Genomic DNA, 25,451 nt, shown 5'->3' on the forward strand with positions numbered 1-25,451 from the left:
GGGCGCCCCCGAGCAACGCCTTTGTAGATGGCTGATTCTCTCACACAAGAAGCAACTTGCAGTATATTCTCAATTTGCTTCTCACATGATGAAGAAACACTTTCCTTGATCGGGACACTGGACTCCTATTGAGGCAGTGTAGAATCGCATTGGCCTTTTCTGCTGCCACATCACACTGTGGGCACATGTTCATCTTGTGGTCCATTTCTGACAGGAAAAAAAACACTTTCCTTGACCTGGACACTGGACTCCTATTGATGCAGTGTAGAATCACATTGGCTTTTTCTGCTGCTGCATCACACTGTGGGCACATGTTCATCTTGTGGCCCTTTTCTGACAGGATAAAAAACACTTTCCTTGACCTGGACGCTGGACTCCTATTGATGCAGTGTAGAATCACATTGGCCTTTTCTGCTGCTGCATCACACTGTGGGCTCATGTTCATCTTGTGGTCCATTTCTGACAGGATAAAAAACACTTTCCTTGACCTGGACGCTGGACTCCTATTGATGCAGTGTAGAATCACATTGGCCTTTTCTGCTGCTGCATCACACTGTGGGCTCATGTTCATCGTGTGGTCCATTTCTGACAGGATAAAAAACACTTTCCTTGACCTGGACACTGGACTCCTATTGATGCAGTGTAGAATCACATTGGCCTTTTCTGCTGCTGCATCACACTGTGGGCACATGTTCATCTTGTGGCCCATTTCTGACAGGATAAAAAACACTTTCCTTGACCTGGACACTGGACTCCTATTGAGGCAGTGTAGAATCGCATTGGCCTTTTGTGCTGCCGCATCACACTGTGGGCTCATGTTCATCTTGTGGTCCATTTCTGACAGGATAAAAAACACTTTCCTTGACCTGGACACTGGACTCCTATTGATGCAGTGTAGAATCACATTGGCCTTTTCTGCTGCTGCATCACACTGTGGGCACATGTTCATCTTGTGGCCCATTTCTGACAGGATAAAAAACACTTTCCTTGACCTGGACACTGGACTCCTATTGAGGCAGTGTAGAATCGCATTGGCCTTTTGTGCTGCCGCATCACACTGTGGGCTCATGTTCATCTTGTGGTCCATTTCTGACAGGATAAAAAACACTTTCCTTGGTGTGGACACTGGACTCCTATTGAGGCAGTGTAGAATCGCATTGGCCTTTTGTGCTGCCGCATCACACTGTGGGCTCATGTTCATCTTGTGGTCCATTTCTGACAGGATAAAAAACACTTTCCTTGACCTGGACACTGGACTCCTATTGAGGCAGTGTAGAATCGCATTGGCCTTTTGTGCTGCCGCATCACCCTGTGGGCACATGTTCATCTTGTGGTCCATTTCTGACAGGATAAAAAACACTTTCCTTGGTGTGGACACTGGACTCCTATTGAGGCAGTGTAGAATCGCATTGGCCTTTTGTGCTGCCGCATCACACTGTGGGCTCATGTTCATCTTGTGGTCCATTTCTGACAGGATAAAAAACACTTTCCTTGACCTGGACACTGGACTCCTATTGAGGCAGTGTAGAATCACATTGGCCTTTTGTGCTGCCGCATCACACTGTGGGCTCATGTTCATCTTGTGGTCCATTTCTGACAGGATAAAAAACACTTTCCTTGGTGTGGACACTGGACTCCTATTGAGGCAGTGTAGAATCGCATTGGCCTTTTGTGCTGCCGCATCACACTGTGGGCTCATGTTCATCTTGTGGTCCATTTCTGACAGGATAAAAAACACTTTCCTTGACCTGGACACTGGACTCCTATTGAGGCAGTGTAGAATCACATTGGCCTTTTGTGCTGCCGCATCACACTGTGGGCTCATGTTCATCTTGTGGTCCATTTCTGACAGGATAAAAAACACTTTCCTTGACCTGGACACTGGACTCCTATTGAGGCAGTGTAGAATCGCATTGGCCTTTTTTGGTGCCGCATCACCCTGTGGGCTCATGTTCATCGTGTGGCCCATTTCTGACAGGATAAAAAACACTTTCCTTGACCTGGACACTGGACTCCTATTGAGGCAGTGTAGAATCACATTGGCCTTTTGTGCTGCCGCATCACACTGTGGGCTCATGTTCATCTTGTGGTCCATTTCTGACAGGATAAAAAACACTTTCATTGACCTGGACACTGGACTCCTATTGATGCAGTGTAGAATCGCATTGGCCTTTTGTGCTGCCGCATCACACTGTGGGCTCATGTTCATCGTGTGGTCCATTTCTGACAGGATAAAAAACACTTTCCTTGACCTGGACACTGGACTCCTATTGATGCAGTGTAGAATCGCATTGGCCTTTTGTGCTGCCGCATCACACTGTGGACTCATGTTCATCTTGTGGTCCATTTCTGACAGGATAAAAAACACTTTCATTGACCTGGACACTGGACTCCTATTGAGGCAGTGTAGAATCGCATTGGCCTTTTGTGCTGCCGCATCACACTGTGGGCTCATGTTCATCTTGTGGTCCATTTCTGACAGGATAAAAAACACTTTCATTGACCTGGACACTGGACTCCTATTGAGGCAGTGTAGAATCGCATTGGCCTTTTCTGCTGCCGCATCACACTGTGGGCTCATGTTCATCGTGTGGTCCATTTCTGACAGGATAAAAAACAGTTTCCTTGACCTGGACGCTGGACTCCTATTGAGGCAGTGTAGAATCACATTGGCCTTTTCTGCTGCCGCATCACCCTGTGGGCTCATGCTCATCTTGTGGTCCATTTCTGACAGGATAAAAAACACTTTCCTTGGTGTGGACACTGGACTCCTATTGAGGCAGTGTAGAATCACATTGGCCTTTTGTGCTGCCGCATCACACTGTGGGCTCATGTTCATCTTGTGGTCCATTTCTGACAGGATAAAAAACACTTTCCTTGACCTGGACACTGGACTCCTATTGAGGCAGTGTAGAATCACATTGGCCTTTTGTGCTGCCGCATCACACTGTGGGCTCATGTTCATCTTGTGGTCCATTTCTGACAGGATAAAAAACACTTTCCTTGACCTGGACACTGGACTCCTATTGAGGCAGTGTAGAATCACATTGGCCTTTTGTGCTGCCGCATCACACTGTGGGCTCATGTTCATCTTGTGGTCCATTTCTGACAGGATAAAAAACACTTTCCTTGACCTGGACACTGGACTCCTATTGATGCAGTGTAGAATCGCATTGGCCTTTTGTGCTGCCGCATCACACTGTGGGCTCATGTTCATCTTGTGGTCCATTTCTGACAGGATAAAAAACACTTTCCTTGACCTGGACACTGGACTCCTATTGAGGCAGTGTAGAATCGCATTGGCCTTTTCTGCTGCCGCATCACCCTGTGGGCTCATGCTCATCTTGTGGTCCATTTCTGACAGGATAAAAAACACTTTCCTTGACCTGGACACTGGACTCCTATTGAGGCAGTGTAGAATCACATTGGCCTTTTTTGGTGCCGCATCACACCGTGGGCTCATGTTCATCTTGTGGTCCGTTTCTGACAGGATAAAAAACACTTTCCTTGACCTGGACACTGGACTCCTATTGAGGCAGTGTAGAATCGCATTGGCCTTTTGTGCTGCCGCATCACACTGTGGGCTCATGTTCATCTTGTGGTCCATTTCTGACAGGATAAAAAACACTTTCCTTGACCTGGACACTGGACTCCTATTGAGGCAGTGTAGAATCACATTGGCCTTTTTTGGTGCCGCATCACACCGTGGGCTCATGTTCATCTTGTGGTCCGTTTCTGACAGGATAAAAAACACTTTCCTTGACCTGGACACTGGACTCCTATTGATGCAGTGTAGAATCGCATTGGCCTTTTGTGCTGCCGCATCACACTGTGGGCTCATGTTCATCTTGTGGTCCATTTCTGACAGGATAAAAAACACTTTCCTTGACCTGGACACTGGACTCCTATTGAGGCAGTGTAGAATCGCATTGGCCTTTTCTGCTGCCGCATCACCCTGTGGGCTCATGCTCATCTTGTGGTCCATTTCTGACAGGATAAAAAACACTTTCCTTGACCTGGACACTGGACTCCTATTGAGGCAGTGTAGAATCACATTGGCCTTTTTTGGTGCCGCATCACACCGTGGGCTCATGTTCATCTTGTGGTCCATTTCTGACAGGATAAAAAACACTTTCCTTGACCTGGACACTGGACTCCTATTGAGGCAGTGTAGAATCACATTGGCCTTTTTTGGTGCCGCATCACACTGTGGGCACATGTTCATCTTGTGGTCCGTTTCTGACAGGATAAAAAACACTTTCCTTGACCTGGACACTGGACTCCTATTGAGGCAGTGTAGAATCACATTGGCCTTTTCTGCTGCCGCATCACACTGTGGGCACATGTTCATCTTGTGGTCCATTTCTGACAGGATAAAAAACACTTTCCTTGACCTGGACACTGGACTCCTATTGAGGCAGTGTAGAATCACATTGGCCTTTTTTGGTGCCGCATCACACTGTGGGCACATGTTCATCTTGTGGTCCGTTTCTGACAGGATAAAAAACACTTTCCTTGACCTGGACACTGGACTCCTATTGAGGCAGTGTAGAATCACATTGGCCTTTTTTGGTGCCGCATCACACTGTGGGCACATGTTCATCTTGTGGTCCATTTCTGACAGGATAAAAAACACTTTCCTTGACCTGGACACTGGACTCCTATTGAGGCAGTGTAGAATCGCATTGGCCTTTTTTGGTGCCGCATCACACTGTGGGCACATGTTCATCTTGTGGTCCATTTCTGACAGGATAAAAAACACTTTCCTTGACCTGGACACTTGACTCCTATTGAGGCAGTGTAGAATCGCATTGGCCTTTTTTGGTGCCGCATCACACTGTGGGCACATGTTCATCTTGTGGTCCATTTCTGACAGGATAAAAAACACTTTCCTTGACCTGGACACTGGACTCCTATTGAGGCAGTGTAGAATCGCTTTGGTCTTTTGTGCTGCCGCATCACACTGTGGACTCATGTTCATCTTGTGGTCCATTTCTGACAGGATAAAAAACACTTTCCTTGACCTGGACACTGGACTTCTATTGAGGCAGTGTAGAATCACATTGGCCTTTTCTGCTGCCGCATCACCCTGTGGGCACATGTTCATCTTGTGGTCCATTTCTGACAGGATAAAAAACACTTTCCTTGACCTGGACACTGGACTCCTATTGAGGCAGTGTAGAATCGCATTGGCCTTTTTTGGTGCCGCATCACACTGTGGGCACATGTTCATCTTGTGGTCCGTTTCTGACAGGATAAAAAACACTTTCCTTGACCTGGACACTGGACTCCTATTGAGGCAGTGTAGAATCGCATTGGCCTTTTGTGCTGCCGCATCACACTGTGGGCTCATGTTCATCTTGTGGTCCATTTCTGACAGGATAAAAAACACTTTCCTTGACCTGGACACTGGACTCCTATTGAGGCAGTGTAGAATCACATTGGTCTTTTCTGCTGCCGCATCACACTGTGGGCTCATGTTCATCTTGTGGCCCATTTCTGACAGGATAAAAAACACTTTCCTTGACCTGGACACTGGACTCCTATTGAGGCAGTGTAGAATCGCATTGGCCTTTTCTGCTGCCGCATCACCCTGTGGGCACATGTTCATCGTGTGGCCCATTTCTGACAGGATAAAAAACACTTTCCTTGACCTGGACACTGGACTCCTATTGAGGCAGTGTAGAATCACATTGGCCTTTTTTGGTGCCGCATCACCCTGTGGGCACATGTTCATCGTGTGGCCCATTTCTGACAGGATAAAATACACTTTCCTTGACCTGGACACTGGACTCCTATTGAGGCAGTGTAGAATCACATTGGCCTTTTTTGGTGCCGCATCACACTGTGGGCTCATGTTCATCGTGTGGCCCATTTCTGACAGGATAAAAAACAGTTTCCTTGACGTGGACACTGGACTCCTATTGAGGCAGTGTAGAATCGCATTGGCCTTTTCTGCTGCCGCATCACCCTGTGGGCACATGTTCATCGTGTGGTCCATTTCTGACAGGATAAAAAACACTTTCCTTGGTGTGGACACTGGACTCCTATTGAGGCAGTGTAGAATCGCATTGGCCTTTTCTGCTGCCGCATCACCCTGTGGGCACATGTTCATCGTGTGTTCTCCTAGATCCCTTTCTCGTATCCTGTTGTCGTCACCCATGCTGCCTGTTGTGGAGACTCATGCGTGCCTGTGTTTTGTGCCCGCTGTGCAGGAAGCCAACCTGGCCCTGGTCCACGTGGCCCTGAAAGCCAAAGGCTCCGCCGGCGACGTGGAGGCCCTGCTTGCGCGGCTGATGGATGAGGCCATTGCGGACTGCAGGTAGGCATCCATCCCCCTGTGTGGCCGCGGCGCTTTGGAGCCTCTCCGTGGGTTTGTTTGCCTTGGACAGGCTCCTTGCCCCCGAAGAAAGCCCTTTGCGGAGCCAAGGCACGGAGCCGGGAAGGTGATGCTCGAGGCCGGCCATAAATTCCCACTCCGGGCTTCTCCCTCCCTGCTCTCTGCCTTGGCTTGGCCTGAATGGGGCCTTTGTGTCTGTGCCCCCCAAGAAGGACCCCGAGTTGTGAGTCATCCTTCCTCGCATGCCTCGCATCCGCGCAAAGAGGGAAATCCCCGGGACTGGGAGACAAGCGCCTTTGTCCTCATCGCAGAAAGGTTGGCCCGCGGAGGAGAGGTTTTAAGGAAACAGCCCTGCTGCATCCAGCCAGACTCGCTCATCAGCAAAACCGCTCTTTGCAGCATTAGGAGTTAGTTACTCAATGGCTTCTGGAGTTGGCTGTGCATCTTCTAGCGCAGGGGTCCTCAAACTTCTAAAGCAAAGGGCCGGTCCACAATCCTTCAGACTATGGAGGGGCCGAATTATCACTTGAAAAAAAAAAAAACGAACAAATTCCTATGCACACTGCACATGCCTTATTTGTAGTGCAAAACAACAATTATTTATTTATTTATTTATTGACAGTATTTATATTCCGCCCTTCTTTCTCACCCCGAAGGGGACTCAGGGCGGATTACAATGAACACATATATGGCAAACATTCAATGCCAACAGACAAACAACATTCAGTTTTAGACAGACACAGAGGCATTTTTTAACATCTTTCCAGTTTCACAATTCCGGCCACGATTCCGGCCACCTACTTAGGACTACGCAACAGCAACACATGGCTGGGCACAGCTAGTTATTAACAATTTTATCACATTTCCATTCCATTTCTTTACAAAATACAAGCTCTTTTTGTTCACCGAGAGTCTACTTTGTTGTTGTTGTTGTTATTATTATTATTATGGCGCCTACCCATTGCCAGGGGTTCACTGAGAGTCTCTTGTACGCAATTTCCTCCTTGTTAAAGATTTGGAAGGCGTTCCCTGAACAACCGTGTTAATGCATTACGTATGATGATGCCACTAGGAGCTGCTCTCTGTCACATGGCTCTTGTCACCTATATCTCACAACCCTTGTTTATTTTCCAATCCCCGTAACAGGCTGCCAGTACTACTACCTGCCTTGGGGCAACGTGAAGCCCGTGGTCATCCTCTGGGCAGATTACAATGAACACATATATGGCAAACATTCAATGCCAACAGACAAACAACATTTAGTTTTAGACAGACACAGAGGCATTTTTTAACACCTTTCCAGCTTCACGATTCCGGCCACAGGGGGAGCTGTTGCTTCACCATCCATTGGTGGCTGTTCTTCCTCTTCTTTTCCTCCTGAGCAGTTTTATGGTGTTGTAGATTAGTTAAATTAGCCTCCCGCATAAAGTGTACCTAAATTTTCCCTACTTGACAGATGCAACTGTCTTTCAGGGCTGCTAGTCAACAGCAAGCCGGGGCTATTTTTTTTTTTTATGGTCGGAGGCTTAACTCGACCCGGGCTTCGAACTCATGACCTCTCGGTCAGTAGTGATTTATAGCAGCTGGTTACTAGCCAGCTGCGCCACAACAACAACAACAACAACAATGAAAGAACAATACAATATTTAAAAATGAAAACAATCTTAACCAACATAAACCTATCAGGATTTCAATGGAAAGTGTGGGCCTGCTACTGGCCAATGAGATAGTCAAGTTAAGTAAGATTGTTGTTGTTGTTGTTGTTGTTGTTGTTGTTGTTGTGTGCCTTCAAGTCATTTCAGAATTTGGGTGAGCCTAAGTCTAAAATTAATTATTTATTTACTTACTACATTTATTTACTACATTTATATCCCACCCTTCTTACCCCGAAGGGGACTCAGAGCAGCTGTATGTACATACAATATATTATATTATTAGCATAGCAAAATATTAGCATTATACATTACTGTATTGAACTATACCACTATACTGTAATACTATATCTATATATATAAAAGGGTAATGAAATTTCGGCCTAGGACAAAACAACAAAACTACACATCCCAGAAACACTAAACTTGGCAGCACAACCCCGCATCCATGCCTCTACGTTCATACAACAAAAAGCTCCAGCTACTCCAGAAAACAGTCAGGCTTTGAGACTGCAAGGCTATTCACTGCTATTCCACCTGGCCAACAAAGGATTCCCATAAGCCACAGCAACACGTGGCCGGGCAAAGCTAGTGTAATATATAACATATAATTAATATTATTATATGGTATTATTATTAGTATTATATTGTATGATATTATAATATTATTATCAATATTATATGTATATACAATATATTATATTATTTAAAATGATATTAAAATATTATATTATAAAACTGAGGGCGGGGGCCAGGTAAATGACCTTGGAGGGCCGCATCCGGCCCCCGGGCCTTAGTTTGGGGACCCCTGTTCTAGCGTGTCACCCTGACCTAACCGAACTTTCAGGTGGAATCTACTTTCCTATAGTTTAAATCAGGGGTCCTGTTATGAATCATAATGTAAATATCTGATATGCAGGATGTGTTTTCATTCACTGGACCAAATTTGGCACAAATACCCGATGTGCCCATATTTGAATACTGGTGGGCAGAGCTGACCCTAGGTAATTTTCAAGTGTAGGCGAACAGAATTTTGCCCCCCCCCCCCAAAAAAACCAATCACTGAAAAATAAAAGCGTTGAATAAGTGAAAATGTTGGATAATAAGGAGGGATTAAGGAAAAGCCTATTAAACATCAAATTATTATTATTATTATTATTATTATTATTATTATTATTATTATTAACTGGATTTCTATACCACTTTTCTCACCCCTGGGGGGGACTCAAAGCGGTTTACAACGTAAGAAAAGGCAAAATTCAATGCCTTACATATATATAAAATATATCACAGATCTAAATAAAATACACACAACTGTAGATTAAAACCACTAAAACTATAAAAACATCAAACAAAGACATATGCATAAAACATGCTATTACAGCAATTAACATAGATCTGTATTTAGCACCAAAACATGGCAACATTGACTACAAAAACAATGACAACTATAAGGCAGACTGCCTTGGATAATACAGAACCTTGGATAAGGGAAGCTTGGATAAGTGAGACTCTCCTGTATATGCATATACAATCTATATATATATAAAAGGGTAATGAAATTTCGGCCTAGGACAAAACAACAAAACTACACATCCCAGAAACACTAAACTTGGCAGCACAACCCCGCATCCATGCCTCTACGTTCATACAACAAAAAGCTCCAGCTACTCCAGGAAATGGCCAGGCTTTGAGATTGCAAGGCTATTCACTACTATTCCACCTGGCCAACAAAGGATTCCCATCAGCCACAGCACCAAAACATCATGTTTTACAACAAACCGTCAGAAAAAGCAGTCTCGACTGCGCCCCTGTATGTTTTACGCCCCAAACGACCACTTAATTCACCTCATTGTTGGACCAACTCTGCTGGTGGGGTTGGGGTGTGTGTGTGTGATTTTATCATTTGGAAGTTGTAGTTGCTGGGATTTATAGTTCACCTACAATGAAAGAGCATTCGGAACTCCTCCAACGATGTCATTGAACCAGACTTGGCACACAGAACTCCCATGGCCGACAGGAAAGAGTGGAAGGGTTTGGTGGGCATTGATCTTGAGTTTGGGAGTTGTAGTTCATCCAGAGAGCATTGTGGACTCCAAACAGTGATGGATCTGGACCAAACTTGGCATGAATATTCAATGTGCCCAAATGTGAACACTGGTGGAGTTTGGGGAAAACAGACCTTGACATTTAGGAGTTGTAGTTGCTGGGATTTATAGTTCACCTACAATCAAAGAGCATTCTGAACTCCACCAAAGATGCAACTGAACCAAACGTGGCACAAAAACTCCCATGACCAACAGAAAATACCGGAAAGGGTTTGGTGGGCATTGACCTTGAATTTGGGAGTTGTAGTTCACTTACATCCAGAGAGCCCTGTGGATTCAAACAACGATGGATCTGGACCAAACTTGGCACAAATACTCAATATGCCCAAATGTGAACACTGGTGGAGTTTTGACATTGAAGAGAAGGACGACGGAGAGATCTTCAGCCTTCTCTGCCAAAGGGGATCCTAAGACCATCAGAAATATGTGTTTTCTGATGGTCTTTGGCAATCTCTCTGACACCCCCCTCACAACCAGACCAGAGGTCCTGACCCTCAGGTTGAGAAATGCTGGCTTAGACTGAAGATTGGCTATGAGACACATCCCACGCTCCATAAACCTGCAAATGTTTTGCAAAAATACTGTTGTTGTTGCTATTTATTATTGTGTTGTCGAAGGCTTTCATGGCCGGAATCACAGGGTTGTTGTGAGTTATCCAAGCTGTAGGCTATGTTCCAGAAGCATTCCCTCCTGACGTTTCACCCACATCTATGGCAGGCATCCTTGGAGGTTGTGAGGTCTGTTGGAATCTAAGCAAGTGGGGTTTACATTGTCAGGGGATGATGGGTTGCAGAGTGGATTCCAAAAATCATCATCCTCGTCTCACCTCCTTCTCCAGACTGTATTCCCATGCTGAGAAACAGCACTGGTCAAACAAACACTCCAGCAGGCGAAGTCCAACTGTTGATTAACTTTATTTACATGTCTATTTACAGTTTGCATTTCTCAGCTTCAGAGCATAGCATTCATAGTCCATCTTCAGCGAATGCTCAAGCCGAACACCTCACACAGATAAGATAACAACATTCCTCAGATCGGAGGAAGTTCCAACCCTCAAATGCCGGAAATCAAGCCTCATAGGTCACAGTAATCACAACAGGCTGTCAGTCAAAACTAGCCTGCTGTTAACTATTTCATTACTGAAAATACACACTCTAGCTCATCAGCAGTAAACGATTTACATTTCATACAAATACAACCATACTCCAACATACATATCTATGGAAGGTCCATGTTGAAGGTCCTGTTGGAGGCCAGTGTGAATGTGGCAATTAATCGCTTTGATTAGCACTGCAAAGCCTTGCAGCTTCAAGGCCTGACTGCTTCCTTCCTGGGGGAATCCTTTGTTGGGAGGTGGCTCTGTAGATTGTGTGTAGGTTGTGTTTCTTCCTCAGCTTCCTTGTGCTGTCAGTGGTTCCCTTGATGTATGGCAAGAACACTTTTCCTCTGGGTGGGTCTTGGTCTTTCTCTCATGGCTTCTTCTTGGCCTTGTAGCTCTTCCGATGCCTGTCGTAGAATATTTATTTTATTTATTTATTTAAAGTATTTATATTCCGCCCTTCTTTCTCACTCAGGGCGGATCACATTATATACCTATAGGGCAAACATTCGATGCCCGGGCTGTGGCGCAGGCTGGAGAGCAAACCAGCTGCAACCAGCTGCAATGAATCACTCTGACCAGGAGGTCATGAGTTCGAGGCCCGCTTGGAGCCTGTGTTTGTCTTGTCTTTGTTCTATGTTAAAAGGCATTGAATGTTTGCCTATATGTGTAATGTGATCCGCCCTGAGTCCCCTTCGGGGTGAGAAAGAAGGGCGGAAGATAAATGCTGTAAATAAATAAATAAATAAATATACACATACAACCGAGGCAGAGACAGACACAGAGGCAATTTAACCTTCTCCTGAGGGGATGTTCGATTCTGGCCACAGGGGGGAGCAGCTGCTTCATCATCCACTGCGACGGTACTTCCTCATTCCAATGTCGTAAATTAGTTAAATTTGCCTCCCCACTTTATAAGTGGTACCTTATTTCCTACTTGATAGATGCAACTATCTTTAGGGTTGCTAGGTCAGCAACGAGCAGGGGCTATTTTTTATTTTTTAATTGACGGGCACTCGCCCCCGGGCTGGCCTCGAACTCATGACCTCATGGTCAGAGTGATTTATTGCAGCTGGCTGTTCACCAGCCTGCGCCACAGCCCAGCCATTGGCCATTCCCATTGGCCTGTAGAGCCCTGAGATCGTCTTCTGGTGGATTGTGGGACCAAACATTAATTTCCTACGCTTGACTTGGTAAAAAAGCGATTCACTCCAAAGCCTGCTTAGATGTGCCTCCTTGTTTGGGTGGATTCTGGGACCCGATGCTCCTGAAAGTGGCTGTCCTGAGCTTGGTGGGAGAAGGCTCTGAAAAGGCTCGACCTGGAAGCCACCAGAGACATCCCTGGAGCCCAGCCGGCCCTCTCTTTGTAGCCGCCCTCCTCTCCTTCCTGCAACAATGCTCCTGTTGAGAACGCGGCCGTAAATCTGTGGCTGGCTTGGCGTGTGCCTGACGTGACCTGGGTCCGATCCCAGGACTTGGCTTCCCCAGAGCGAGGGAAGCAACAGACCCATCAACACGCCAACCCATCAACAAGGCATCACTCTCTCTCCAACGGAAATTCAACGACATGGGGAGGAGGAGATGGGGCGGAGGGGGCCGTGGCCCAAGGGGTGGCTCAAGGAGGGACGCCCGCAGAAAGCAACCACGGATATAGGAGATGGGCTTGGACTGCGCATCCAGTCCAGGGCGGAATCCTTAGAATCATAGGCGGGGCACCCAAAGGCCATCCAGTCCAACCCCCTTCTTTCTGCCAAGCAGGAGGACACCGTCCAAGCCGTCCCAGCAGATAGCCATCCAGCCTCTGCTTAAAGACCTCCAGAGAAGGAGGCTCCATCATCACCATCATGATCATGATCATCATCATCATCATCATCATTATTATCAATATGGACAAAAATGATGATGATTGAGTCTCCTTTGTTGAGAGGAAAAGCAGGGTATACATCATAATAATAATAATAATAATAATAATAATAATAATAATAATAATAGTGTGGTTTTCTGGCATTGTATATTTCTGCCGCTTCTGTGACTGTTCATTTGGGTTTTGATGATTCCGTAGCCCACTTGTCGATGGATGTCCAGAATCAGCAGCATCCACCGCGGTCCTTTTTATCCTGGGCGACAACCGAGCCAGTATAGACTTCGTTATGGTTTGGTTCTCCATAATGCTAATGGGTTAGGTGCACTTGGCTGCATTCCTCCGCAACCCTGTTGACCCAAAATGCAGACTGTGCAAGGAAACCGACGAAACCATTGATCATATCCTCAGCTGCTGTAAGAAAATTGCACAGACAGACTACAAACAGAGGCACAACTACGTGGCCCAAATGATTCATTGGAACTTATGCCTCAAGTACCACCTCCCAGCAGCAAAGAACTGGTGGGATCACAAACCTGCAAAAGTATTGGAAAATGAGCACGCAAAGATACTATGGGACTTCCGAATCCAGACTGACAAAGTTCTGGAACACAACACACCAGTCATCACAGTTGTGGAAAAGAAAAAGGTCTGGATCATTGATGTCGCCATCCCAGGTGACAGTCGCATTGACGAGAAACAACAGGAAAAACTCAGCCGCTCTCAGGACCTCAAGATTGAACTGCAAAGACTCTGGCAGAAACCGGTGCAGGTGGTCCCGGTGGTGATGGGCACACTGGGTGCCGTGCCAAAAGATCTCAGCCGGCATTTGGAAACAATAGACATTGACAAAATCACGATCTGCCAACTGCAAAAGGCCACCCTACTGGGATCTGCACGCATCATCCGAAAATACATCACACAGTCCTAGACACTTGGGAAGTGTTCGACTTGTGATTTTGTGATACGAAATCCAGTATATCTATCTTGTTTGCTGTGTCATACAACGTCGTTGTGTCAATAATAATAATAATAATAATAATAATAATAATAATAATAATAATATACAACAACAACAACAACAACAACAGTTGGAAGAGATACCCAAAGGCCATACAGTCTAGCCCTTTTCTTTCTGCCAAGTAGAAGGACACCATCCAAGCTGTCCTAGTAGAGAGGCATCCAGCTTCTGTGTAAATAACTCCAGAGAAGGAGGCTCCATCATCATAATCACCACCACCACCACCACCATCATCATCATCATAACCACTGAACAAAAATGATGATGATGATTGAGTCTCATTTGTGGAGAGAGAAAGTGGGGTATAAACAACAACAACAACAACAACAACAACAACAACAACAACAACAACAACAAGAGTTGGAAGGGATACCTAAAGGTCATCCAGGCCAACTCCCTTCTGCCAGGCATTAAGACTACAATCAGATCCCTCCTGAAAGATGACCATTCAGGCTCTGCTTAATAGTAATACTAATGATGATGATGATGATGATAATAATAATAATAATAATAATAATAATAATAATAATAGCATTTCATGACTGTGCGGTTTTCTGGCATTGTATATTTCTGCCGCTTCTGTGACTGTTCATTTGGGTTTTGATGATTTTGTAGCCCACTTGTCGATGGATGTCCAGAGTCAGCAGCATCCACCGCGGTCCTTTTTATCCTAGGCGACGACCGAGCCAGTATAGACTTCATTATGGTTTGGTTCTCCATAATGCTAATGGGTTAGGTGCACTTGGTTGCATTCCTCCGCAACCCCGTTGACCCAAAATGCAGACTGTGCAAGGAAACCGACGAAACCATTGATCATATCCTCAGCTGCTGTAAGAAAATTGCACAGACAGACTACAAACAGAGGCACAACTATGTGGCCCAAATGATCCATTGGAACTTTTGCCTCAAGTCCCACCTGCCAGCAGCAAAGAACTGGTGGGATCACAAACCTGCAAAAGTATTGGAGAATGCGCATGCAAAGATACTGTGGGACTTCCGAATCCAGACTGACAAAGTTCTGGAACACAACACACCAGACATCACAGTTGTGGAAAAGAAAAAGGTCTGGATCATTGATGTTGCCATCCCAGGTGACAGTCGCATTGACGAAAAACAACAGGAAAAACTCAGCCACTATCAGGACCTCAAGATTGAACTTCAAAGACTCTGGCAGAAACCAGTGCAGGTGGTCCCGGTGGTGATGGGCACACTGGGTGCCGTGCCAAAAGATCTCAGCCGGCATTTGGAAACAATAGACATTGACAAAATCACGATCTGCCAACTGCAAAAGGCCACCCTGCTGGGATCTGCACGCATCATCCGAAAATACATCACACAGTCCTAGACACTTGGGAAGTGTTTGACTTGTGATTTTGTGATACGAAATCCAGCATATCTATCTTGTTTGCTGTGTTATAATAAAATAATAATAATAATAATAATAGAATCCTAGTGGAAGATACCACCAAAGGGCATCCAGTTAGAGTCTCTCTTCCTGCAACTGGCATTTATCATGTCAACTCTGGCTTCTGGTGGGTCTATCCTGGAGTGTATCTAAACTGTCAAATTAATGCAGCTTGATGCCACTTTAGCTGCTGCGGCTTGGAATCTTGGGAGTTCTAGTTTCCCAAACTACAACTCCCAGGTTTTCTTAGCACTGAGCCTGGGTAGTTCAAGTGGCGTCAAACTGCATTAGTTCTTCAGTGTAGATCAGGCATGGGCACACTTTGACAGGGGATGATGGAGTGCAGAGTGGATTCCAAACATTCATCATCCCGGTCTCACCACCTTCTCCAGACTGTATTCCCATGCGGAGAATCAGCACTGGTCAAGAAATACTCCAGCAGGCGAAGTCCAACTGTTGATTAACTTTATTTACATAACTATTTACAGTTTGCATTTCTCGGCTTCAGAGCATAGCACTCATAGTCCATCTTCAGCAAGAGCTCAAGCCGAAACAACACAGATAAGATAAACAACACATTCCTCTGTCCAGAGGAAGTTCCCCCAAAGGCCGGAAGTCATGCCTGATAGGTCATAGCAATCACAACAGGCTGTCAGTCAAAACTAGCCTGCTGTTAACCATTTCATCACTGAAAAATACACACTCCTGCTCATCAGCAGTAAACACTTGATTTACATTTCATACAAAATACAACCATACTCCAACACACTTGGGCCCATACCTGGTGTAGATGCATCAAATGAAGCTTAAATGACATCCAGGTGTCTGTGATGCACAAAACGGGATTTATTCCAGGGCGTGAGAAGTGGGAAAGAAAACAAGACGTGGGATGTTGGAAGAACCCAGTGATGTAATGCAGAAAGCGCAAATGTGTGTGTGTGTGTGTGTGTGTGTGTGTGTGATGGAGGACCTTCAAGGGGAAACAAACCTCCTCTTGTCTTCTGCAGCATCTTAAAATACTCCTGGCTTAGAAAGGTTATTTTGTGCTCAGGGGGGAACACCGTGTTTGTTTTCTCTGAAGCGAACCGACTCCAGAGGAAGGAAAATATGGAGCGGTTTTGGAGTGCACCGGGGTGGGGAGTGGCTCCGGCAAGGCCCATCGTCCACCCCTTTCGCCCTGCCTAACTCCAGCTGTGTAACAACAACAACAACAACAACAACAACAATGATGACAGCAATTTGCAAAGCTGGTGTTTATGGAAAGGGGTCCAAAATCTGGAAAGCTTAAATCCGACCTTCCCCAAAGCCTTGGGCAAAGTTCCATTTGGGACAGCAGAGGGAGCTCAGAGATCAATTATTAAAAAAGGTTTAGTAATATGGTTTTAAAAGATGCTCAAGCTGCCAAAGAACAGCTTGGATAGGTTTGCAGAAGTTGTTGTCCGTGTTGCAAAGGATTCCTGATCTAGAGAATGAGAAAGCATTTGATCTCAGTGGCGGCTTTCGTTGTTCTGTGACCTCAAGACACCTCTGACCCAAGGCAAACTCTTCTAAGTGTTGTCGAAGGCTTTCATGGCCGGAATCACAGGGTTGTTGTGTGTTTTCCAGGCTGCTTGGCCATGTTCCAAAAGCATTATCTCCTGACGTTTTGCCCACATCTATGGCAGGCATCCTCAGAGGTTGTGAGGTCTGTTGGAAAAACTAAGCAAGGAAGGATCCTCTCTCCTCTGCAGGAGTCTACCGGATCCCATGCAGCTGTGGACAAGTCTACATAGGGACCGCCAAACACAGCTTTGCCCAAACAAGAATCAAAGAACATGAAAGGCAATGCAGACTAATTCAACCAGAGAAATCAGCTAGAGCAGAGCATTTGATGAACCAGCCTGGACACAGCATATTATTTGAGAACACAGAAATGCTGGACCATTCCAACAACTATCATGCCAGACGACACAGAGAAGCCATTGAAATCCACAAGCATGTGGACAACTTCAACAGAAAGGAAGAAACCATGAAAATGAACAAAATCTGGCTACCAGTATTACAAAACTCAAAAATCAAAACAGTAGATGGGAACCAACACTCTGAGGGCTTGACTGACAAAGGATGCCCCCAGGCAAGAGAAAAAACATCTCCAATGCTAATTAGGGTGATTAACTGAAACATTAATGTTGGCTCCCAGTGACAAAGGACTCTTGCCACACCCCGGACTCTACACAGATATATATATTCTTTCCTTTCCTGACTTAGTTTATCCATACCTCACAACCTCTGAGGATGCCTGCCATAGATGTGGGCGAAACGTCAGGAGAGAATGCTTCTGGAACATGGCCACACAGACCGAAAGACATACAACAACCCTGTGATCCCGGCCATGAAAGCCTTCGACAACACATTAAACAAGGAAGGTTTATATATTTGGAATAATGTCCAGGGTGGGAGAAAGAAAGAACTCTTGCCTTGCAGTGAGCTCTTTTGACTCTCTGTGCCACAGGGTTGCGTGGCGTTCGTTTTCTGGAATGTTTTGACTGTGTTTAAACCGGATTATCCAGCTAGATAATCCGGATTTTCTCTCTACTCCTATTTTAGTGCCTTTTTGTTGCTGAAGCTACTTCCTTTTGTTCATAACACGGAAGTTAAGTGTTTTTTGAGTTTAACTTCTCATTTAATAAACGTTTGTTAACACTATTTGTGCATGTGGCACTTTAAGAGGAGTCTTTATCTTGACAGATAGGATGTAGTTCTCTCTATGTTGAGTACACGGAGTATCATTCTTAATCAATAGTCCATAGCCTTTAGAGGTAGTTGTACTCACTGAAGTCCATAAGCATACTTCTCTACTGAAGTCCAAACAGCAGCATGCATGCATCCACTTCCACTGAGGTCTAATGCAGGGGTCCCCAAACTTTTTAAGCAGAGGGCCGGTCCACAATCCTTCAGACTGTTCAGGGGCCGAATTATCATTTGAAGAAAACAAACAAACAAACAAATACCTATGCATACTGCACATGTCTTATTTGTAGTGCAACAACAACAATGAAAGAACAATACAATATTTTAAAATGAAAACAATTTTAACCAGCATAAACCAATTAGAATTTCAATGGAAAGTGAGGGCCTGCTACTGGCCAATGAGATAGTCAAGTTAATTAGGATTGTTGTTGTTGTTGTTGTGTGCCTTCAAGTCATGTCAGACTTTGGCCGAGCCTAAGTCTAAAATTAATTATTTATTTACTGCATTTATTTACTATATTTATATCCCACCCTTCTCACCCCAAAGGGGACTCAGAGCAGCTGTATGTACATACAATATATTATGTTATTAGCATAACACAATATTAGCATTATACATTACTATATTGAACTATACCACTATACTATTATATAATACGTAATATATAACATATAATTAATATTATTATATGGTATTACTATTAGTATTATATTGTATAACATAAGATTATTATCAATATTATATGTATATATAATATATTATATTATTAAAACTAATATAAAAATATTATATTATAAAACTGAGGGCGGGGGCCAGGTAAATGACCTTGGAGGGCCTTAGTTTGGGGACCCCTGGTCTAATGCAAAACATTCATGTGCTTTCATTGAAGACCAAACACATACTTCTCCACTGAAGTCCAAATAGCAACTGAACGCAAAATGGAGTCTTGAGTCTGTATATGCTCAGTACAATCACATATCAATAATCCCTCCCACGCCAAAGAGGTACAAACTGGCAAATCAACGTATACATAGACTACCTCTCTCATGCACTGTTCCCTTCTCTATAATTAACCGGGCGTCCATCCCATCAAACGGTCAAGAAATGTTTCCATCTTGTCGATTGCCCCAAAGCACTTTATAACTATACCACTGCGCCTTAGTTCAACTGTCCCTGACACCCCATGTCCTTCCATTAACCTGGTGGTTCATTTCATTGTAATGTTCTCTCATTTTAAGCTTTTAATGAGTTTTTATGATTTATGTAATGTACTAGCTGTGCCCGGCCACGCTTTGCTGTGGCGTTGTCTGGTGGTGTTGGTGAGAAATTGTTGAGTTAGTGGTGGTATTGAATGTCTGTTGTATGGTTGTCCTTATGTTTAGTATGCACACTGAAGTGGATTATACGGCAGTGTGGAATCAAAATAATCCAGTTCAAAGCAGATAATATAAGATTCTAAATTGGTTATATATCTGTGTGGAAGGGCCTTGAGTCTACACTGCCATATAATCCAGTTAAAATCTGATAATCTGTGGAAGAGGCCTAAGTGAGGCTTAACTGTGCCTGTCCCCTGGACTGAGTAGGTTGCTAGGAGACCAAGTGGGCGGAGCTTAGCCTTCAAACTGGCAGCAACTGGATAAAAACAATTATTCCTCTCCCTGTAATTAGGACTTTATTTTTCTTTTCTTTTTGTTGTATCAACCTAGAGCCGTGAATGATGGGTTGTGTTGTCAAATTTCGAGGTTGGGGGGCCTGTAGTTTTGTTGTTTTGTCCGCTGCTCTGATGCCATGTCTTTTATATATATAGCTTGTTTTATAATGTTGATTTTATTGTGTTTATTTATTGTAATATGTATTAATTGTTGTATTTGTTTTGTTTCCGAGCTTTTGTCCCATGTTAGCCGCCCCGAGTCCCTTTTGGGAAATGGTGGCGGGATAGAAAAATAAACTTACTTACTTATAGGTTAGCAAATATATACATTTACAAATAAATAGTGAGACGCTTGGAAATTTCTGTTGGAATTTCCAACAGAAAACGATCAATTCCTAACTATTGATCCCTTTTTATTAGGGATGGGCATAGTGGTGTTTGATAACAGACCTTTTTGCAGACACCAATTGGACCGTAATTCCTTTTCTCTCTGTGTCCCCAGCCAGCCTTTGGCGGATCCCACCCAGAAGCCGTCCAGCACCCACTTGGACCACTATCTCTACCGCTTCCGGGCCAGCAACCTCCTCCAGATGGTCCAGGCGGCCCTAAGGCTGAAGCACGAAGACGTGGAGCTGCAGGAGGCGGTGGAGCAGGCGGAGGAGTGGCTCTCCCGCCTCCGGGCCCTGGCCGAGGAGGTAGCCTCTTGCGGGGACAGGCATCCCTCCGTCTCTACAGCAGGACCAGACCTGGCTTGGAAACAGTCCTAGCTGGACATGAGTCAAGAGTGTCATGCAGCAGCTCATAGAATCATAGAATCATAGAATAGTAGAGTTGGAAGAGACCACATGGGCCATCTAGTCCAACCCCCTGCTAAGAAGCAGGAAATCGCATTCAAAGCACCCCCGACAGATGGCCATCCAGCCTCTGCTTAAAAGCCTCCAAAGAAGGAGCCTCCACCACGGCCCCGGGGAGAGAGTTCCACTGGTGAACAGCCCTTCTCACCGTGAGGAAGTTCTTCCTGATGTTCAGGTGGAATCTCCTTCCTTTCCTGTAGTTTGAAGCCCTTGTTCCCTTGTGTCCTAGTCTGCAGGGCAGCAGAAAGGAAGCTCCCTCCCTCCTCCCTTTGACTTCCCTTCATGTATTTGTACATGGCTATCATGTCTCCTCTCAGCCTTCTCTTCTGCAGGCTAAACATGCCCAGCTCTTTAAGCCGCTCCTCATAGGGCTTGTTCTCCAGACCCTTCATCATTTTAGTCTCCCTCCTCTGGACGCTTTCCAGCTTGTCAACATCTCCCTTCAACTGCGGTGCCCAGAATGGGACACAGTGTGATTCCAGGTGTGGTCTGACCAAGGCAGAATAGAATAAGGGGGAGCAGGACTTCCCTGGATCTAGACGCTATTCCCCTATTGATGCAGGACAGAATCCCATTGGCTTTTTTAGCTGCTGCATCACATTCCTGGCTCATGTTCCCCTTCCTCCCCACGAGGACTCCAAGGTCTTTTTCACACACACTGCTGTCAAGCCAGGCATCGTCCCCCATTCTGTATCTTTGATTTCCCTCAAAAGGCCAATGCCATTCCAGGCTGCCTCAAGACGAATGTCGCGTCCAAATTGAAGAAAGAGATAGTTCCACATTGGCCAGACCTCACCTGGGATAACAACCCTGTGTCCAATTCTCTTCTATTTTCCAAGATCAGCATCCCTAGCTCCTTGAGCAGGGGTCCCCAAACTAAGGCCCGGGGGCCGGATGCGGCCCTCCGAGGTCATTTACCTGGCCCCCACCCTCGGTTTTATAATATAATATATTGTATATACATATAATATCGATAATAATATTATAATGTAATACAATATAACACTAATAATAATACCATATAATAATATTAATTATATATTCTATATTACATATAATATTACTAATAATATTACTACAGTATAGTGGTATCTATATATATAAAAGAGTGATGGCATCACGGCGACCCACAAAACAACAAAACTACAGGCCCCCCAACCTCGAAATTTGACAACACAACCCATCATCCATGCCTCTAGGTTGATACAACAAAAAGAAAAGAAAAATAAAGTCCTAATTAGAGGGAGAGGAATAATTGCTTTTATCCAATTGCTGCCAGTTAGAAGGCTAAGCTCCTCCAACCTGGTCTCCTAGCAACCTAATAAAAATAATAAAAAATACTAAAAATTTATACAATAAAATACTATAATAACAGAAAATAACTAAAAATAATACAAGAAAATAATAAAATATAATAAATAAAAAGATAACTTATAATAAAATTAATTAAAAATTGCAAATAACATCAAATAAAAATTACACAACAATTTTTAACCAATACCACCACCACCACTTTGCCACAGCAACGCGTGGCCGGGCACAGCTAGTAGTTCAATAAAGTAATATATAGCTAATATTGTGCTATGCTAATAATATAATATATTGTATGTACATATAATATTGATAATAATATTATAATGTAATACAATATAACACTAATAATAATACCATATAATAATATTAATTATATATTCTATATTACATATCATATTACTAATAATATTACTACAGTATAGTGGTATAGTTCAATAAAGTAATATATAGCTAATATTGTGCTATGCTAATAATATAATATATTGTATGTACATATAATATTGATAATAATATTATAATGTAATACAATATAACACTAATAATAATACCATATAATAATATTAATTATATATTCTATATTACATATCATATTACTAATAATATTACTACAGTATAGTGGTATAGTTCAATAAAGTAATATATAGCTAATATTGTGCTATGCTAATAATATAATATATTGTATGTACATATAATATTGATAATAATATTATAATGTAATACAATATAACACTAATAATAATACCATATAATAATATTAATTATATATTCTATATTACATATCATATTACTAATAATATTACTACAGTATAGTGGTATAGTTCAATAAAGTAATATATAGCTAATATTGTGCTATGCTAATAATATAATATATTGTATGTACATATAATATTGATAATAATATTATAATGTAATACAATATAACACTAATAATAATACCATATAATAATATTAATTATATATTCTATATTACATATCATATTACTAATAATATTACTACAGTATAGTGGTATAGTTCAATAAAGTAATATATAGCTAATATTGTGCTATGCTAATAATATAATATATTGTATGTACATATAATTTGTAAGCCACTCTGAGTCCCCTTTGGGGTGAGAAGGGTGTGATACAAATGTAGTAAATAAATGCAGTAAATAAATAAATAATAAATACATTTTAGACTTAGGCTCGCCCAAAGTCTGAAATGACTTGAAGGCACACAACAACAACAGCAACAACAACAACAACAACAACAACCCTAATTAACTTGACTATCTCATTGGTCAGAAGCAGGACCACACTTCCCATTGAAATCCTGATAAATGTATGTTGGTTAAAATTATTTTTATTTTTAAATATTGTATTGTTCTTTCATTGTTGTTGTTGTTGTTGTTGTTTTTGCACTATAAATAAGACATGTGCAGTGTGCATCAGAATTTGTTTGTATTTTTTTTTTCAAATGATAATCCGGCCCCTCAACAGTCTGAAGGATTGTGGACCGGCCCTCGGCTTAAAAAGTTTGAGGACCCCTGTCCTTGAGCCTCAATAAGGATTTATAGTTTTCCTTCCATCATGTCAATATCAGTCTTGATTTGCTTTGCCCAGGACTGGACACAGGGTTGTCCATCTCCTCTTCCAGGTTATGACTTATTATTACAGTAGAGTCTCACTAATCCAAGCCTCACTTATCCAAGCCTCTGGATTATCCAACGCATTTTTGTAGTCAATGTTTTCAATACATCGTGATATTTTGGTGCTACATTCGTAAATACAGTAATTACTACATAGCATTACTGTGTACTGAACTACTTTTCCTATCAAATTTGTTGCTTAACATGATGTTTTGGTGTTTGATTTGTAAAATCATAACCTAATTTGATGTTTAATAGGCTTTTCCTTAATCCCTCCTTATTATCCAACATATTCACTTATCCAACATTCTGCCGGCCTGTTTAGCTTGGATAAGTGAGACTCTACTGTATTATGTTTATTTATACCCCGCTTTCTCTCTCCACAAGGAGACTTCCCTTGACTCCTCTGAATGCAGCCTAGAATCGCATTGGCTTTTAAAGCTGCCGCATGACACTGCTTGCTCAGCTTGTGGTGTCCCAAGTCTCCTTTTCACCTGGACTGTTTTCAAGCCAGATGCCGCCTATTCTCTATCTGTGTTTTCCTTCTGGGAAAGAGCAGGGACTGAATGACTCTATTGTTGCTGCAGCCCGGAATTGCATTGGCTTTTTGGGACGCAGCATCTCCTGCATTGGAACGAAGGCAAGCTAATAGACCAACACACAAACGCCTCCATCTAATTAGGCAGAGAGGAGCCCCACGCCACTTTCCACCCTCATCCCCTCAATCCGGATGACACCTGGGTGGGTGTCCGCCGTGTCTTGCCCATTGCTTGTCTTTTGTGTATCCCCTTGTGCATTTACACCCGGTCTGGGCCAACTTTGGCCTTCCCGCCAGGTGTTTTGGACTCCAACGCCCACAATTCCTAACAGACTGTGAAATGAATGCAGTTTGGCACCACTTGAACTGAGATGGCTCAGTGCCGTGGAATTATGGGAGTTGTAGTTTGCCAGCACCAGCACTCTTTGACAGAGAAAAAATATCCAATGTGCTGGCTGTATAGCCATAGATAATAATTCAGGTATTTTATATAATTCATATAGTTGAGAGGTCTGATTTATCAATAACACTTCCTTCCTTCAACCCCCTCCCTCCCTCTGTTCTTTATTCCTTCCTTTTCCCTCTCTTTGTTCTTCCTTCCTTCCTCCCTCCCTCCCTCCCTCCCTTTCTTCCTCCCTACCTTCCTTCTCCCTCTCCATTCTCCTTCCTTCCATCCATTCTTCCTTCCTTCTCCTCCCTCTCTTCCTTCATCATTCTTCCTTCCCTTCCTCCTTCCTTCCTTCCTTCCTTCCTTCCTTCCTTCCTTCCTTCCTTCCTTCCTTCCTTCCTTCCTTCCCTTCCTCCTTCCCTTCCTCCTTCCTTCCTTCCCTTCCTCCTTCCTTCCTTCCCTTCCTCCTTCCTTCCTTCCTTCCTTCCTTCCTTCCTTCCTTCCTTCCTTCCTTCCTTCCTTCCTTCCTTCCTTTTTTCCTTCCTTGCTCTTCCTTCCTCCTCTTTTTCTCTCTCCCTTCTTTCTCCTCCCTCCCTCTCTCCCTCCATTTATCTTTCCTTCACCCCCTTCCATCCATTCTACCTTCTCCTCCCTCTTTTCCTTCATCATTCTTCCTTCCTCCTTCCCTTCCTTCCTTCCTTCCTTCCTTCCTTCCTTCCTTCCTTCCTTCCTTCCTTCCTTCCTTCCTTCCTTCCTTCCTTCCTCTTTTCTTCCTTGCTCTTCCTTCCTCCTCTTTTTCTCTCTCCCTTCTTTCTCCTCCCTCCCTCTCTCCTTCCATTTATCTTTCCTTCACCCCCTTCC

At 43.7% G+C, this 25,451-nt stretch overlaps 1 protein-coding gene across 8 annotated transcripts in view; it reads left to right on the forward strand.

Annotated features, from left to right (window-relative positions):
- dysf (dysferlin) overlaps positions 1-25,451 on the forward strand; it is a 312,999-nt gene that overhangs the window by 129,176 nt on the left and 158,372 nt on the right. For all 8 annotated transcript variants that reach the window (XM_062983273.1, XM_062983274.1, XM_062983275.1 and 5 more), the window contains 2 exons: positions 6,216-6,322; positions 20,371-20,563. In XM_062983273.1, the coding sequence (XP_062839343.1) occupies positions 6,216-6,322; positions 20,371-20,563 (300 nt within the window). The remainder of the gene's footprint in view (positions 1-6,215; positions 6,323-20,370; positions 20,564-25,451) is intronic.

Source organism: Anolis carolinensis, chromosome 5 (genome assembly GCF_035594765.1).
Source record: "Anolis carolinensis isolate JA03-04 chromosome 5, rAnoCar3.1.pri, whole genome shotgun sequence".
NCBI lineage: Eukaryota > Metazoa > Chordata > Lepidosauria > Squamata > Dactyloidae > Anolis > Anolis carolinensis.